Genomic DNA, 17,740 nt, shown 5'->3' with positions numbered 1-17,740 from the left:
TTCGTTTTAAATGGGCAAACTGACCAAATTATGATAGACAAATTGGAAAATAAAAGTGAATGATAATGGTTGTAAGTAATATAGCCCTGGTTCCTGTGCTTATTGGACTGCTTGTTCCTCTGTCCCCGGCTTAACTTCTAACCACTCTCTGTCTCTTGTTTGGTGCTCTGTTGTCCGTCTGGTTCTGACCTTGGCTTATCTTCTGACCACTCTCTGTCTCTCATTTGGTACTCCATAGCCTGTCTGGTTCTGACCCATTTACATACAACCCTGTTTTTTTTTTGTTTTGTCTCTTGGTGTTTTCCCGTCTCTGCACGTAAGTAGCGCAGGGGCTGTCGTCCAGTTGCGGTCTTGCTACCTAGGGCTTGTACTGCAAGTAGGTAGGGAAAGTGGGCTGGATTCTAGGTTAGGGCTCACTGTCCATGTCTGTCCCTACCTACAGGTGTTACAGTGGCATTTCTTCTTCCTGATCCCTATACACAACGCCCATTCAGAGCGGTGTATAGAGCGAAAAGGAAGGCAAGGACAGAGAACAACTGTCCGTGCCTTCGCTATGGGGAGCCCTGCTGTCATTGACATGATTAGTGTACAGCTGCAGTCTCTGCACGTACGTTTTAAAATGTCAGTGCAGAGATATGTGCCGCCCACCTGCATGTATATAGTGAACAGGCGGTCGGCAAGGGGTTAAACTGTGAGTCTATGAATTTTATGTTATTTTTAGGCATATTCAGTTTATACATAGTTACTGTAAAATTTGGATAACCTCTTTAAGGCTAAAAGCTACTGTATGCGTGAGCCACTTGGAATAATACAATATGGCAACCTAACAATCTCACTTTTTAAATAGAATGGGAGGTATCCCTGCAAAGAACCATAAAGGAGAAAGAATGCTGCTTTTCATGGGTATTATCGATATTCTCCAGTCTTACAGGTAAATGAAGTACGTTAGTCACTTTTTTTTACTGAAATTATGCTGTGTTTAGGGCACCATCATAGGTCAAAATAGTTCTATGTACCGTACTAGCAAGCAGAACAAAGAGTGGTGACAATTATCTATTATACGCATTGGCTTCATGTAATCGTGTATTGTTTCATTTTTAGGCTGATAAAGAAATTGGAACATTCATGGAAAGCCTTAGTTTATGATGGGGTGAGTTTTCACTAAATCCTAAAACTGTAGATTGTTGACTACAAATAGGTGTCTCTTCCATTTGGAGGAGATGCTTGTTTAGCTAATATCCTCATTCATATTGCAAGACTCACTAAAGGATGACTTATAGGCTACCTCCAATAGCTGCCACTAAGGCTCCATTCACACGTCCGTGGTGTGTTGCGGACCCGCAAATTGCGGGTCCGCAACACACCAGCCTGGCACCCCCATTGAAATGCCTATTCTTGTCCGCAAGCTGCGGACAAGAATAGGACATGCTCTATCTAAATTGCGGAACGGATGCGGACCCATTTTGCGGACGTGTGAATGGAGCCTAAAGAAACAATTTTCTTCCTTCTGGAGGAGAACTACTTGCCTAATTTTCCCAGTGAGCACTGCGGGGCTTGTATGTCTCTCTATGTAAGCTGGTGGTCTCCTCAAAGTGAAAGAATACCCACTCTGAGCTACATCAAAGGCCTTTCATTAAGCCAGCCAGTACCAGATGAGGGGTACGAACCTTGTGACAACTGTCTACAGATAGGAGATTCTGTTTGGTTAATAATATATTTTTATTCATGTTATAACACTTACTGAACGGTCAGACATTAACTTATAGACTAGCTATCCTCAATAGTTTAGACTACAGAAACAGTTTTCTTCCTTCTGAAGGAGAGCTAAGGCTATGTTCACATCTGTAGCACGTTTTTCCATTTTTATGTTCCATTCTGAGAACAGAAATACCAGAAAAATAGCCAAGCAGGATCCGTCATATGACCGAAACAAACAGTCCCATTGACCAAAATGGGGTCTGTTGAGTTTCCACTAGGGAGCACGTTTTTTTACCGCTGTGCTATTTTGTCCTGCTTTTTTAATGGAGTCTCCAACATGTGAACATAGCCCAGTTTGCATTATGAGTGACAGCCTTGTAATGCCACAATTGCACTGCAGCAGCCCATGCAGGGTGCGGAGATGGCTGCAAACAAAAGGAACAAAAAGGGCCAAGCTTTCAATTATGTAACAGAAATGGGCAAACATTTATTCTCAACGCACGCCTTGTAGGACAACATACCTTCAGGTTGCTAGAAGGGTTTCTTTTGAAGGGTTTGAATCTAAACTTAAAGCTTATAACCCAGTTTCCATTCTGCTTGACCATTCTATAATATTATTTGGAACATATTTTAGATTTATCCATATCTTATGTTTTTCACAGTCGTGCAAGCCAATATAAGATTTTCTTCTTCTTGCGGGGCAGATGGGTTTTATTCCCCCTTTAAATCAGCACACTGGATTTACTTGAGAAAAATCCCCTAGGGAACTGAGAGAAAATCTTGTATAACAGGATTTGCTTTCAGAAGAATTTCATGGGGAGGGACTGTTCTCATAGGCTTATCAGAGGAATTTGCATCAGCAGGATTTACTGTTTTATAACATGAACGCTTGTTATTTTCTTTCTAGGACACAGTGTCGGTTCATAGGCCAAGTTTTTATGCAGATAGATTTTTGAAGTTTATGAATTCCAGGGTCTTCAAGAAAGTCCAAGGTAAAAAAAAAAAAAAAAAGGAGCCTATGGTTGTTGCTTGTGTTTTTATGTCCAAAGAAGGACTTTGAAAATATGAGACAACAGTTCTAAAAGATCTAAATGGTTTCCGTATTCTAACTTGTAAGGGCTCATGCACTTCACCCTGATCGACCGCATCTCCCAGCATAACCGCGGCCTCCCTGTCCTGAACTGACTGTATCACGGGAATTTATTATATAGTCAGTTTGTATCTGATTATGGGGCTATTGCTGTGTGCGAGTACACTGCAAAAGCCCCTCCATCCAATATAATAAATTACTATGATGCAGTCAGTTTGTGTCAGGGAAGCTGCGGTTGGGCCGGTGTTTCCCAGGCCGATCACGGTCATGTGAATCAGCCCTAATCCTGGAATTTACTGTTGAGGAAGGGTTGAGACGTATGCATATATACCCATGCATGCATGCAAACACGTGCGTGCATGTATGGTATATATGCATACATTGACCACCATATTCTGCTGTCAAAACACAGCCTGTGTTTCCCAGGCCGATCACGGTCATGTGAATCAGCCCTAATCCTGGAATTTACCATAGTTTTAGGCCATGCCCACAAGGGATGAAATGCTGCAGATTTATGGGTGTCAGATCCTGCAGCAGTTTACAGTACCAGCCAAGTAGATAAGAATTGAACCAATCTCATTCACACATGCAGATTTGTACTGCAGGTTTCACCCAAATATCAGCATTAGGTACACTGAGAAAGTAATTTTATTGCATTAAGTATCTGAGAATTATTATCTTTTAGCATAAAAGGACTGGACAAAACTAGTTCTAGAGCTTTGTGTCCAAAGAGGAGAGAAAACAGACACATGCAGACCTTGCTGTCTGAGGGGCCACAAAGTCCCCTGTGTCACATAAAACATCCGTGTTAGAAATGACACATGGACAGTGGAGGGCCATGTTACTTAATTTTGCATTAAAACCGAACTGGGTTGTCCCCTTTTTTAATACTGACGGCCTATCCTGAGGATAGGTCATGAATATTACAAAAGCGGACAATCCCTTTAAGATCTGCTATCTACCTTGGACCATTATTTTTTACTCTACCATTACATATATTGTTATATCTTTAAAGGGGTTTTCTGAGATTTTGATACTGATGATCTATTCCCAGGATAGGTTATCAGTATCTGATCGGTGGGGGTCCCACACCCAGGACTCTGCAGATCAGCAGTTTGAGAAGGCACCAGCACTCCTGCGAGCACCGCAGCCTTCTCCCCGCTTACCAAGCACAGCACCGTACATTGTATAGCGGCTGTACTTGGTATCGCTCTCAGTTCCATTGAAGTGAATAGGGTTGAGCGCGATACCAAGCACAGCTATTATACAATGTACGGCGCTGTGCTTGGTAAGCTGTGAGAAGGCCGCAGTGCCTACAGGAGTGCTGGTGCCTTCTCAAACAGCTGGTCTGTGGGGGTCGTGGGTGTCAGACCCCACCGATCAGATACTGATGACTTATCCTGAGGATAGATCATTAGTATCAAAATCTCGGAAAACCCCTTTAAATGAAAACTATATGATATTTTTAAGTAAATAATAACACACTGGTTGCATAAGATTGCACATCCCTGAAGTATGCTCTCTTGAGTTTCTTCTAGAAGTAATCCATAGGCATAATAACTGATATATACCCCAACCAGGGAATGATTACTTAGAAAAGTAATTTAGCTGGCATAAGCCTATGGCATACTACCGCAATATAAACCTACAAAAAATGCCAGACCGCTTATAATGAATTGATACTTTATTACAAAATCACATATATTTCACAAACATGATTAAAAAGAATATGGTGCAGGAGATAAAAAAAAGACATGACTGGAGGAAACATACAGCGGATGCAAGTCCATATATCAGTCCATCAATGTAATACATGAAAGAATAAAGTGCTAATGCAAACAATTCATCTATATCAAAAGGACATCGGACAATTACCCATGCTGTGTCTCCTCCAGGATGGCGCCAACCCTCTTATGAGGGTGGGGACACTTCCTGTGTCGTGGAGATGATGGAGAAGTAAGATCATTAAGATGTACGGAATGATTGGTTGACTGCTGTATATAACCCATGTCCCCCAGTGATGACGCTACCCCCAGACGAAGGTACGCCGAAACGCGCGTTAAAAAAAGGGGTTGGCGCCATCCTGGAGGAGACACAGCATGGGTAATTGTCCGATGTCCTTTTGATATAGATGAATTGTTTGCATTAGCACTTTATTCTCTCATGTATTACATTGATGGACTGATATATGGACTTGCATCCGCTGTATGTTTCCTCCAGTGATGTCGTTTTTTTACTCCTGCACCATATTCTTTTTAATCATGTTTGTGAAATATATGTGATTTTGTAATAAAGTATCAATTCATTATAAGCGGTCTGGCATTTTTTGTAGGTTTATATATATATATATATATATATGTAATCCATAGGCATCATATACACAATAGAGCAATGACAGTGGCACAGAGAGACCCTAAGGTTCTGTACTACATAGCTGTAGGTGCTCTGTGTGCGACATATTGTGGAGATATCTACTAGGTGAGAATACATCTGTAATATGGAATTCTATGGAGCATTTTTTCCTCATTTTCCATATAAAACTATATTATTGTTCTGCGTGTCCAGTTTTCAGATTTGAATGCTTATTTGCAATTTTCTACAATTTCTTCTGCCTGTCACGTTTGACGTCTTTCTCACTAGCGGAGAGAAGATGAATTTGACTGATATTCATTAAGTGCACAAACTGCTGATGTCATAGGAAAAATGTGTTCATTATAGATCATTAGTTAAATGAATTGTGAACAGACTAGATAAGCACATGTTCCTCATTAATGCTTATGCCAACTTTACGATTGGCATATGTGACCTTTATATTTGGCCAGTCAGTCTTCTATTAGAGCCTCACTGCGTTACATTCATATTTTTTCAAGCAGTTACCTAACACATTGTTATATTAAATTATAAAAGAAATAAATGACCAATAGGAATTGCATGGTAAGTTGTAACCAAGGATATTACCTTCTGTGACTCCGATACACTGGACAGAAAAGTTGGTAACGTTGGATTCTTATTTTTCAGCTTTAAAGTCATCACCCTCTAAGCGACGATGCAATTCTATCCCAGCTTTGAAGTCTTCATCACAGGAGATTCTGTCTGCCAACACCCATGAGTCTTTGGAAGAGAAGGAGAAAAACAAAAAACTGACAGAAGGTCAGAGTTTCACCAGTCTGGATGAAGAGGGTAAGAAACATTGGGTGTCACATGCCAAATTCCCAAAAATTTTTTGTCCTGGGCAATTTATTCCCAACAGTATTACTTGGTACTCCTTTCCACTCCCAGGAAACCCCTACTCACATTCCGAGCTCAAATAAAACTAAGGCCGTCTTCACACAGTCAGTGTTTGGTCAGTGTTTGATCAGTGATTTCCATCAGTGATTGTGAGCCAGAACCAAGAGTGGTGGTTACACAGAGATAAGGTGTAATGGAAAGTTTTGCCCGTTTTGTGTTTTGCACCTGGTTTTGGCTCACAATCACCCATGAAGATCACTGCCTGTGTGAAAGCGGCCTTAGTGTTAGGACAACTAAAGCATTATACTCCTATATTCTGTCTTAGATTTGATAAACCCCAGTGCCAAGCATCTTTGGCCAGGGTAAAATCAGTTTAAGGCTACATTCACACGACCGTATGTATTTTGCAGTCCGCAAATTGCGGATCCGCAAAACATGGATACCGGCCGTGTGAATGTAGCCGGCCCTATGATAGAAATGCCTATTCTTGTCCGCAATTGCGGACAAGAATAGGACATGCTCTATCTTTTTTGCCCGGGTAACGTATTGCAAAATGGTTGAAGAAATCCAGCTCCACTTCGGTAAAGGAAAAATTAATTTTGCTTGCGGTAAAATCACATGAGTAAGGGCACGAATTATCTTCAGTAGCACGAAACGCGTAGACAACGACTTTGTAACTGTAACTGGATGTGATTTTACCGCAAGCAAAATAAATTTTTCCTTTACCAAAGTGGAGCTGGATTTCTTCAACCATATTGCAATGAATGAATGGGTCCGCACCCGTTCCGCAAAATTGCGGAACGGATGCGGAGCCAAAAATACGGTCGTGTGAATGCACCTTAACAGCTCTACTGTAAAATTGACAGCTCTTACAACGGCTTTCTTCTGGAGAGCTCCTGACCTGGTTTTAAAGGACCGCACAATTCCAGGGACCCCTGGTTGGGAAACACAGAGCTAGATTTAAAGAACGTCTGTCACCAATCTGCATGCCTAACCCCTCCTCATTGTATTCTCTGGCCCGCCCTGTAATGATCTTGCGTCATCCTCTTCAGTTCCCGCCTTCACACTTCAGTGACTGCACTACCATCGAGCCATGGCATTAACTGGCGCATGCGCACTGCACATAGTGTGCAGACGAGAACTGAAGAGGATGACGTTATATCATGACAGGGCGTGCCAGAGAATACATTGAGGAGGGGTTAGACGTGCAGATCACTGAAGGACCTGGGCACTTGCAGCCAGCAAGCCGCCCCTAGGCACATGTTTGCCCTCATTTGCATAACTACATTGTTTTTAGCCTTACTAGATGGGACAAAAACAACAAAGGTACTGTTATAATCGTGTGTGTGTGTGTGTGTGCAAGAACGCTACATAAGCAGTCCAAAACATGAAGACTTGGTGACAGACTCCCTTTAAGTCTATGGTATACACTAGGAACATGGGCGGAATGCACCTCAAAAGATCAAACAGAGTGCAATTCAACAGGCAACATACAAAGACACCAAACATCAACCATGCATCACAAATTGCACCTCTTAAAGAAGACCTTTCACCTCTATCCTGACATGTCTGTTTTACTATCTGCTTGCATTCCCCATTTAGTAACAATTCTGTAGCGTCTTTTCATATAACTCTGTTGTTCCATTCCTGTATATTTCCTACTAGTAGTTTATAAATGAATTGCCAGCAGTGTACAATAAAGGTCCTACTGGGTGTTACCAGTTGAGGTGTGCCCCTGCACAGTCTGACACTATCCAATCAGTGTCAGATTGTGCAGGGACACACACCCAGATGGTAACATCCAGTAGGATCTTTATTGCAGACTCCTGGCAATTTAGTAACAAACATCTAGTAGAAATATTAAAGGAATGTCACAGCATAGATTTATATTAAGGGATGCTTCAGAATTCTTATTTCATGGGGAATGCAAAACAGACATGTCAGGATCAGTGACAGGTTCTCTTTAAGACAAATGATAATCTACATTATGAAATAAGGCAAACAATAGACATTCATAATAACGTCTAAAAAAACAGCGTAATATCCAGGTCCTAACCTCTGGTTGCGTTAATGGCTATGTACATCTTTGTAGGCAATTTTGTATTATGATTGCATGTTACTCATTTTTAGCTAACAATCATTTTTTCGATTGACCTTTATTAAAATATTGAGCTGTTCTGTCACAAAGAGTTAATTGTTTTTCTAGCTGTGTGACTGGTACTTTTTCACTTTGTGCCGTCATCTAATAACCCTTATCTCTAAACTACTGAGAGGTCATAAAGACTTATTTAATCCACATTTGTATCAGTAAGAGAAGGATTGAGCTATAATGAGTGTTTATAATGTCAAAGAGCAGAGATAAGGAGTCCGTCTGCTCCCCAGATGATGGAAAAGACAGAAAATCCAAAGGGTGCTACTACAGCATGTCAGTTCTGTACACAAAAAATGGCTCCGTGTTTTTAATAAAGACTAATTTAAAAAAGTTTTAGCTCAAAATGAGTACAATGCAATAATAATTGCCCCCAAAGGTGTACATAGCCTTTAAGAACCATACCCCATATGGATAATAAAACGTATAATACAACATACCAGTGTCACAAACACTGCATGTAAAGTTGACATGTAAATTAGGGTACTTTCACACTTGCGTTGGAGGAAACCGGCAGGCAGTTTCCGGAACTCCCTGCCGGATCCAGAAAAACATGTGCAAACGGAAACCATTTGCGGATGCGGATCCGTTTGACAAATGCATTGAAATACCAGATCTGTCTCTCCGGTCTCATCCGGAAAAATGGATCTGGTATTTTTATTTTCAAATTTTTAAAGGTCTGACCGGATCAGTCAATGCGGCAATTTTAATGCTGGATCCGGCACTAATACATTTCAATGGGAATTAATGCCAGATCCGGCATTCCGGCAAGTGGTACGGAATTTTGGCCGGAGAAAATACCGCAGCATGCTGCGGTATTTTCTCCGGCCAAATACCGTAAAAGTGACTGAGCTGAAGACATCCTGATGCATACTGAACGGATTGCTCTCCATTCAGAATGCATTGGGATAAAACGGAAGCGTTTTTTTTTCCGGTATTGAGCCCCTAGGACGGAACTCAGTGCCGGAAAACTTTAACGCTAGTGTGAAAGTACCCTTAATGCATTTGTGTCCTGATACATGAGGCAAACAATACAGTATGAAACAGTATGAAGGAAGATGAATGACCCTGGCAAATATAGCCATACATAGTATCCCATGGTTTCATGTGGGAATGAGAGCCGAATACGTATCGCTGTCCAAACATACAAATGATGAAGTCGACATGAACGACAGCGAGTGGCTTCATCGGTCGCAGGAAGTAGATCAGCGGTGGCAGAATGGCAGGATACTGTGAACCCCTGTAATAAATTGGGCCTGTCTTCTGACTGTCCACTCTGTCACATACTGAAGAGTGGACAGTAAAGTGCTACGGTTTTCAGTAGACTATTACTTTAGGAGGAAGGATAAATAATTAACCGATGATTACACAGTCATATTGGGGTAAAATCAAGCAGCATACCAACACATATATTCAAATGCCTTTCTTTATCTCCCCAGCAATAAATTCAAGGCAGCGGCCTGACCTTGTGCCAAGCACGCCATCCTTATTTGAAGCTGCTTCCCTAGCAACGACAATATCCTCTTCATCACTGTTTGCAGATGATCAGTATCACCATGAAGACACAATTCGCTATTCTAGCAGGTAACAAACCTATACTTTAATATCCTGATCCTAAACATATGGAAGTATCAAGCAACAGAATGTCACCATGATAGACCCTTAGAAATGAAAGCATTTAGTTGTATTTATTACAGAAAGTGGAGTCTAAATCACCGAACGAATAAGGCTCTGCTTTATAACAGAAGCCATAGCTCTCTGCCAGATCCATTGCACAACAGAGGCCGATGGACCCCATTGCCTTACAGTGCTGTCCTTCAGGTTCTACAGAGGTGCCCTTTGTTTTAATGCTGCACTGTTATTTCCGTTGATAGATTTATTTATTGCACTTACATATTCGACAGCGCTTTACAGACATTAGCATCCAACTGTCCCCAATCAGTTCCCAATCAGTTCTGCTCAGCTCCTCCTGCTCTATAACATGCTGCCTTCGGCTCAGACACCATGTGCAACTTGACGGGTTCCCTTTAAGAACTATATCCTGTGTATGAATAATGCTCATTTTGAAGGCATTTTTATTACTATGGCGTTTACAGCAGGTGAGGCCCCTAAGACAAAATGACACTGTATATACAGTGTATGCATGAAAACTGGGGAGATACCGTCATTGAGATGGATTACGGTATAATATGCAGTCACAACCCTGTCCATAAATACTTCTTCTGACAATGTACCCATGTGCCAGGGTGGTATAAAAGTCCCACTTGGCTGAGATTGCCACTTCTGAAACCCTTAGCTATGTCACTGTTATCCTGCCCAGAAAGGATAATGCCACCTGCGGGATGTGCCCTTTTATTGCATTGGTGATTGCAAATATTTTGTGACTAGTTATGAAAATGCTAATTGCGCCATATATACGTTTTCTGTTAGAATCACACCTTACAAAATTTGCCCTATACCCATCTTCACTTTTTACGGAAGAAACCTAATTGGTGATTTTTGTTTCAAATATTAATCATATAAATTGTTCACTTACCATATCTGGGACACGCACTGAGTGGAATACCTTCTCCCTGATCTCTGTGGAGACAAAGCCATGCATGGCCACGTTCTAAACAGAGAAAGTAATGGTGGTAGACAATCGTACATGTGTTCACACTTGCAGGGTTTCGTGATCCCCATTCATATAAGCTGTGTCCATTCATATTCCAAAATAACTGGAATAAAATATCTTACACTGTAATATGTAATAACATCACATGTTCACATTCTCCTGAGACCATGAAATTCTGTGATATTTTGTTAGTAATGATGTAACGTATAATACCATCAGAAAATGCAGGAGAATTAGCTTTTTAGGATCTTGTCAAACACGTCCATTCCTTTTAACTGGACCAAGCCATTAAGTGATATTTTTTTTTAATTAATAACTGTATCTAATGTGAAGTGGACAAAGAATGATGATTACATACATGCATTTACCGATTTTAAAGGGGATCTGTCACCAGTGACCTCCCTATCCAACTGTTTGCATAGACACAAAGCTGTGATTCACCTGATTAAAACACAGTGTTTCTTTTGTTGATCTGAGGCTCCGTTCCTGAGTTATGGTATTTAATATGCAAATGAAGCTTTTGTAGCAATGAGGGCATCACCACTCCTCTTGTTGCACCCAAGCTCCACTCCTTTCTGTGGCCAGGCCCCTCCCTCACAGCTTTGAGTGACAGGGTCAGGCAGTGGCAAAGGATCCAGGGAGGGGCTGGTCGCAGAAATCAGAGCAGCTTGGGTGCAACAAGAGCAATGGTGATGCCCTCGTGGCACCAAATGCCTAATTTGCATATTAAGAAAAAGTATCAGAACTCAGGAATGGAGACTCAAATCGACAAGAGAAAGACAGTGTTGTAATCAGGTGAACCACAGATTTGTGTCTATGCAAACAGCTCGATAGGGAGGTCGCTGGTGACAGATTCCATTAGGATACCTTTGGGGCAATTTTTTTTATCCTACCATTTTACTAATTTTGGGTTTGAAAATAATTTTTTTACCTGCTTGTTTGTGTTGTCCTTAAAGGCTATGGACAATTTTTGGGCTATTGGCGTTCATTAAAAATTTTCAACAGCTTTATTGAATCAGTCAGAGAGCGGCTGTGATGGCTGAATATAAAGCCCTTATGTCTGAACTCCTGACAACTCATAAACACCCATTATAGCTAAACTCATATGAAACGGATAAGAGTTTAGATATAATGAGCGTTTATCAACAGTCAGGAGTTCAGACATAAGGGCGTCACATTGAGCCGTCACAGCCGCTCTCTGACTGATTCAATGTGAAGCACAGAGCCTGCTAGTCTGCAAATGCACTAAAAGTGAAAGCTGTCAAAGAAAAGATGTTGAAAATGTTCAAATTAAAAAAAAGATTTTTAGTCCAAAATGAGTAAAATGCAATATTAAAAAATTGCCCATAGCCTTTAAGGACAACACATTCAAGCAGGCGAAATGTGTAGCGCTTGACACAGAACGACTGCTGACTGCCTAAAACGCTGGATAGTGCACTAAACGTGATGTAAAATCCAACTCCAGACTGCAAGGCATTAATCATGATACATTTCCAAAAAAGGCTGGACTGTCTAAGAAACACTCCTGAGATAGAGACTACCTGACAGCAGCCCTCAAAGGGATGCTGCTTATTATCCAAATGAAATTAACATTGCAGAGCTAATCCTTCAGGAAAGAAAAGACTCCTGAAACAAAATGTTCTCCTTTTTGCTGAATACCTAAGTAGTTGGCATGGTAACCATATAGTGAGAATCTATGACACAGAATCATTTGGGCTGGGGATAAGAATCACTGTCAAATGTGTGTCAAGTGATGGGAGGAACACGTACAGACATAGAAAGGGGGCACTTAAAGGGAACAAACCTTTCGTCAGAAACACTCGCGTTTTGTGCGGATTCGTCAAGGATGGATCCGTTCAGATAATACAACCGTCTACATCCGTTCAGAGTGGATCCGTTTGTATCATCTTTAACATAGCCAAGACGGATCCGCCTTGAACACCATTGAAAGTCAATGGAGGACGGATCCGTTTTCTATTGTGCCAGATTGTGCCATAGAAAACGGATCCGTCCCCATTGACTTACATTGTGTGTCAGAACGAATCCGTTTGGCTCAGTTTCGTCAGACGGACACAAAAACGTCGCAAGCAGCGTTTTGGTGTCCGCCTCCAGAGCAGAATGGAGACGGAACGGAGGCAAACTGATACGTTCTGAGCGGATCCTTTTCCATTCAGAATGCATTAGGGCAAAACTGATCCGTTTTGGACCGCTTGTGAGAGCCCTGAACGGATCTCACAAACGAAAGCCAAAACGCTGGTGTGAAAGTAGCCTAATGTAGCTGTCCCTAGTTTAGAACACTTCATAACGTAGTCTTTTCAGTGCCTTTTGTATTTCTTACATTTAGTTGGATCCAGTTCTGATTACTGGATGCTGTGCTTATGAAATCAATTTATGCTAGTACAGAACAAGCCAAGAAAGATATTAGTAGATAGATAGATAGTCGTTTTATGTGGTCCTCAGAAACTAAGGCCCAGGTACAACTGCTAAACTTCACTTTGCACTTTGCAGACTTTTCAAAAATGAAATTAGTCATAAATGAGTCCTTATCAGACTGGAACGGATTACATGGAGTCCAGGAGAAATGGGACTACTTAAAAGGTGCATTATTGAAGGCAACAGAAAATTGCATTAGACTTGTCAGTAAAAGCAAAAAAAGGAAGAGACCACTGTGGTACTCAGCAGAAGTGGCCCAAATCATTAAAAATAAAAATCTAGCATTTTGTAATTATAAAAAAACCCAGAGCAATGAAGATAAGGAAATCTACAAGATTAGGCAGAGAGAGGCCAAGCAAGTTATAAGAACTTCTAAAGCGCAGGCAGAAGAAAAACTAGCTCAGTCTATGAAAAAAGGGGATAAGACATTCTTCAGATATATAAATGAAAAAAGGAAATTAAAACAAGGAATAACTAAATTAAAAACAAAGGACGGAAGGTATGTAGAAGAGAATAAAGGGCTAGCCGACTGCCTTAATGAATACTTCTGTTCAGTTTTTACAAAAGAAAAAGGAGAAGGACCTCCACTAGAAAGGATGACTAATAAATCATTTGATGCATGTATCTTTACAGAGGAAGATGTTCTAAGTTTGCTGTCTAAGGTGAAGACAAATAAGTCACAGGGGCCTGATGAGATACACCCAAAATTATTAAAAGAGCTTAGTGGTGAGCTGGCAAAACCGCTAACAGATTTATTTAACCAATCATTAGTAACAGGAGTCGTCCCGGAAGATTGGAAATTGGCAAATGTCGTGCCCATTCACAAGAAAGGTAGTAGGGAGGAATCGAGCAACTATAGACCAGTGAGTCTGACATCAATAGTAGGCAAATTAATGGAAACCCTATTAAAGGATAGGATTGTGGAACATCTAAAATCCCATGGATTGCAAGATGAAAAACAACATGGGTTTACTTCAGGGAGATCATGTCAAACAAATCTTATAGATTTTTTTGACTGGGTGACTAAAATAATAGACGGTGGAGGTGCAGTAGACATCGCATATCTAGATTTTAGTAAGGCTTTTGACACTGTCCCACATAGAAGACTTATCAATAAACTGCAGTCATTGAGCATGGACTCCCATATTGTTGAATGGATTAGGCAGTGGCTGAGTGACAGACAACAGAGGGTTGTAGTCAATGGAGAACATTCAAAACAAGGTCATGTTACCAGTGGGGTTCCACAGGGATCTGTACTGGGACCAATTTTGTTTAATATCTTCATAAGTGATATTGCAAAAGGCCTCGATGGGAAGGTGTGTCTTTTTGCTGATGACACAAAGATATGTAACAGGGTTGATGTTCCTGGAGGGAAACGCCAAATGGAAAAGGATTTAGGAAAACTAGAAGAATGGTCAGAACTCTGGCAACTGAAATTTAATGTGGATAAGTGCAAGATAATGCACCTGGGGCGTAAAAACCCAAGGGCAGAATATAGAATATTTGACACAGTCCTGACCTCAGTATCTGAGGAAAGGGATTTAGGAGTAATTATTTCAGAAGACTTAAAGGTGGGAAGCCAATGTAATAGAGCAGCACGAAATGCCAGCAGAATGCTTGGATGTATAGGGAGAGGTATAAGCAGTAGAAAGAGTGAAGTGCTTATGCCGCTGTACAGAACACTGGTGAGACCTCACTTGGAGTATTGTGCGCAGTACTGGAGGCCATATCTCCAGAAGGATATTGATACTTTGGATAGAGTTCAGAGAAGAGCTACTAAACTAGTACATGGATTGCAGGATAAAACTTACCAGGAAAGGTTAAAGGACCTTAATATGTATAGCTTGGAAGAAAGAAGAGACAGAGGGGATATGATAGAAACTTTTAAATACATAAAGGGAATCAACTCGGTAAAGGAGGAGAGCATATTTAAAAGAAGAAAAACTACCACAAGAGGACACAGTTTTAAATTAGAGGGGCAAAGGTTTAAAAGTAATATAAGGAAGTATTACTTTACTGAGAGAGTAGTGGATGCATGGAATAGCCTTCCTGCAGAAGTGGTAGCTGCAAATACAGTGAAGGGGTTTAAGCGTGCATGGGATAGGCATATGGCTATCCTTCATATAAGATAGGGCCAGGGGCTATCCATAGTATTCAGATATATTGGGCAGACTAGATGGGCCAAATGGTTCTTATCTGCCGACACATTCTATGTTTCTATGTTTCTTCTCCTAAGCTATAGCAGAAGATAGTTTGGAGCTGACCTTGGAACCAGTAACCAGCAGATTTCTTATAAAACCTTACTGATAAGTCCTGCATGTGCAACAATAAGAATTACCTAAAAGTGGGCATGATTTACTGTATTCACACCAGATGAGCCCGCAAAATGTTATCCTCAGGTGGGCCCGAGGAACCAGTCTGACGTGGCCCGCTACCAATCCTTTAATTTTTGTATGTGGAGGACACCAAGTTAGGTTCCATAGACTCCCAGTTCCTGATATTACAGTGTTGCTTTTTATAGATAGATAGAGAGTCCATAAAAGCCGGTCCACCTATGGACCACCATATCTGCTTCACCATATCTGGAGTGCTGCCTCTTCTTTGTGAATTGACATTGTGGAACCTATTACCACGGTCTTCAAGGGATTGCATCCGACTTCAATTTGACAGTGCTGCTGATTTTTTTCCTTTCTAGATAGATAGATAGATACAGATAGAGAAAAATATTAGATAGTTAGATAGATAAATATTAGATAGATACAGTAGATCACCTTTGAGAGAAACCATTCCCAGTACACAGTAGCAAACAATGACATTTACTTATGAAATCAGCCGTTTCAGTTGCTGCTGAACTATAAGGTTCTGTTTACTAAGGGATGGTCTGAAAACAGCCCATAAATACAGACCTTTTGCCTTAAGGAAACATTGTACCAGCTGGAAATATATTCCGAGCTAAGAATTATGTTACTGACAGGCTGTGAGTGAAGCACAATCCTGCTTGTAGGGTTCCGCCACACGGTCAGGTTTCCTGATACAGATTTGGAAACCAAATTCAGGAGTAGATCATAAAAGGAGAGAAGGTATATAGGACAGATACGACTTCTCCTCTTTAAAAATTCCCTCCTGGTTTTGGCTTCCAAAACTGCATTAAGAAACCAGATTGTCTGGTCGTACCCCAAAAGTTTCACACCCAGTTACAATATTGGTACATTTTGTATTGCATTTTAGTAAAAGTGAAGCTGAAACAGACTCAGGCCACTTTCACACGTCAGTATTTGATCAGCGATTTCCATCAGTGATTGTGAGCCAAAACCAGGAGTGGAGGCTACACAGAGACAAGGTATAATGGAAAGATCTCCACCTGTCCTGTGTTGGTTGACAAAATCTGTTGGTTCATAGAAGCAGACTACAGCTCAAAGGGCTACACTGATCCTTATCCTATATGATCATCCATTATCATTTCTCAAACACAACCACCTCTTTGCACACGGCTGGGTTTTAGGCTTCTTCATCTGTGTTGGATGCCCCATTAGGTGTCTTCATTGCAGATTTTGTCAATGGTGTGCTATTTTGTCCGGTAATACTCTGGCAGACCCCATTATAGTCAATGGCAAGTGTTGGGCGCAGTTGGTCTCAGTTATGTGCCTGTACTTCTATCATAGGAGCAGAGCAATGGAAATCATTAACAGAGATGAGCATAGCCAACTTAAAGAAGCACTCCCACAGAAACTTGTCAGAAACTTTTATACTTTGACCTGTTAGGAAGGTACATGATGTAATGTGTAGGATAGGTATTTTTACCAGTGACTGTATTTGTGAGTTATAACCTCCCTTCTGATCCTTAGCTGTGTCATGTGACCAGCACTCTGACTTTCCAAATAACAGGAAGCCAGTTTCTCTTTGTATTCCTAGGGGAGCCTAATGTCAGTCTCATAGGAATGAAAAGAGAAGTAACTGACCTCCTGTCCTGTGTCAATTGGAGATCAGAGTGCTGGTCACATGACACCGCTGAGAATTAGAAGGGAGGTTATAACTCACAAATACAGTCACTGATGAGAAGATTACCTTCACTACAGTTTACATCATGTACTTTTCTAACAGGTCAGAGAATAAACATTTTTGTGGGAGTACTTCTTTAACCTTGTCATCATGAACAACACCCACTGTAGCTAGGGGGAAATACTAACGTGAACTTTGTGGAATGCATGAATAAAAAGTCGGTGGTGGGAAAAGTCGTAATTGAGAACTGAAGGACTGTTAAAGTGGGTTGATATAGGTTAGGGGATAAGTGTCTGATCAGCATGGTACTGGAACAGGGGCATGCATGTCTGCCATCTATTCAATTCTATGAGCTCTTTTCCTCGGCAGTCCCATAGAGTTTAGTAGAGCAGCGTACATGCATTTGTGTCTGCAACTCCCTTAATAGATGGGTACATGGACCCCTGTTCTAGTGATTGGGACAACCCCTTTAAGATGGCCATACACATGAGCTGTGGGGAGGAATAAGCCACTGCCAGACACCTCTGGT

At 41.1% G+C, this 17,740-nt stretch overlaps 1 protein-coding gene across 1 annotated transcript in view; it reads left to right on the top strand.

Moving 5' to 3' along the window:
• The window catches only part of PIP5K1B (phosphatidylinositol-4-phosphate 5-kinase type 1 beta), a 170,028-nt gene that overhangs the window by 132,603 nt on the left and 19,685 nt on the right, over nt 1-17,740 (top strand). The window contains exons 9-13 of the mRNA XM_040417101.1: nt 848-931; nt 1,102-1,150; nt 2,606-2,690; nt 5,807-5,968; nt 9,605-9,749. Of these exons, the coding sequence (XP_040273035.1) occupies nt 848-931; nt 1,102-1,150; nt 2,606-2,690; nt 5,807-5,968; nt 9,605-9,749 (525 nt within the window). The remainder of the gene's footprint in view (nt 1-847; nt 932-1,101; nt 1,151-2,605; nt 2,691-5,806; nt 5,969-9,604; nt 9,750-17,740) is intronic.

Source organism: Bufo bufo, chromosome 2 (genome assembly GCF_905171765.1).
Source record: "Bufo bufo chromosome 2, aBufBuf1.1, whole genome shotgun sequence".
Taxonomy (NCBI): Eukaryota; Metazoa; Chordata; class Amphibia; order Anura; family Bufonidae; genus Bufo; species Bufo bufo.
The sequence above is the reverse complement of the archived record's forward strand: the minus strand, read 5'-3'. Positions and strand labels throughout refer to the sequence as shown.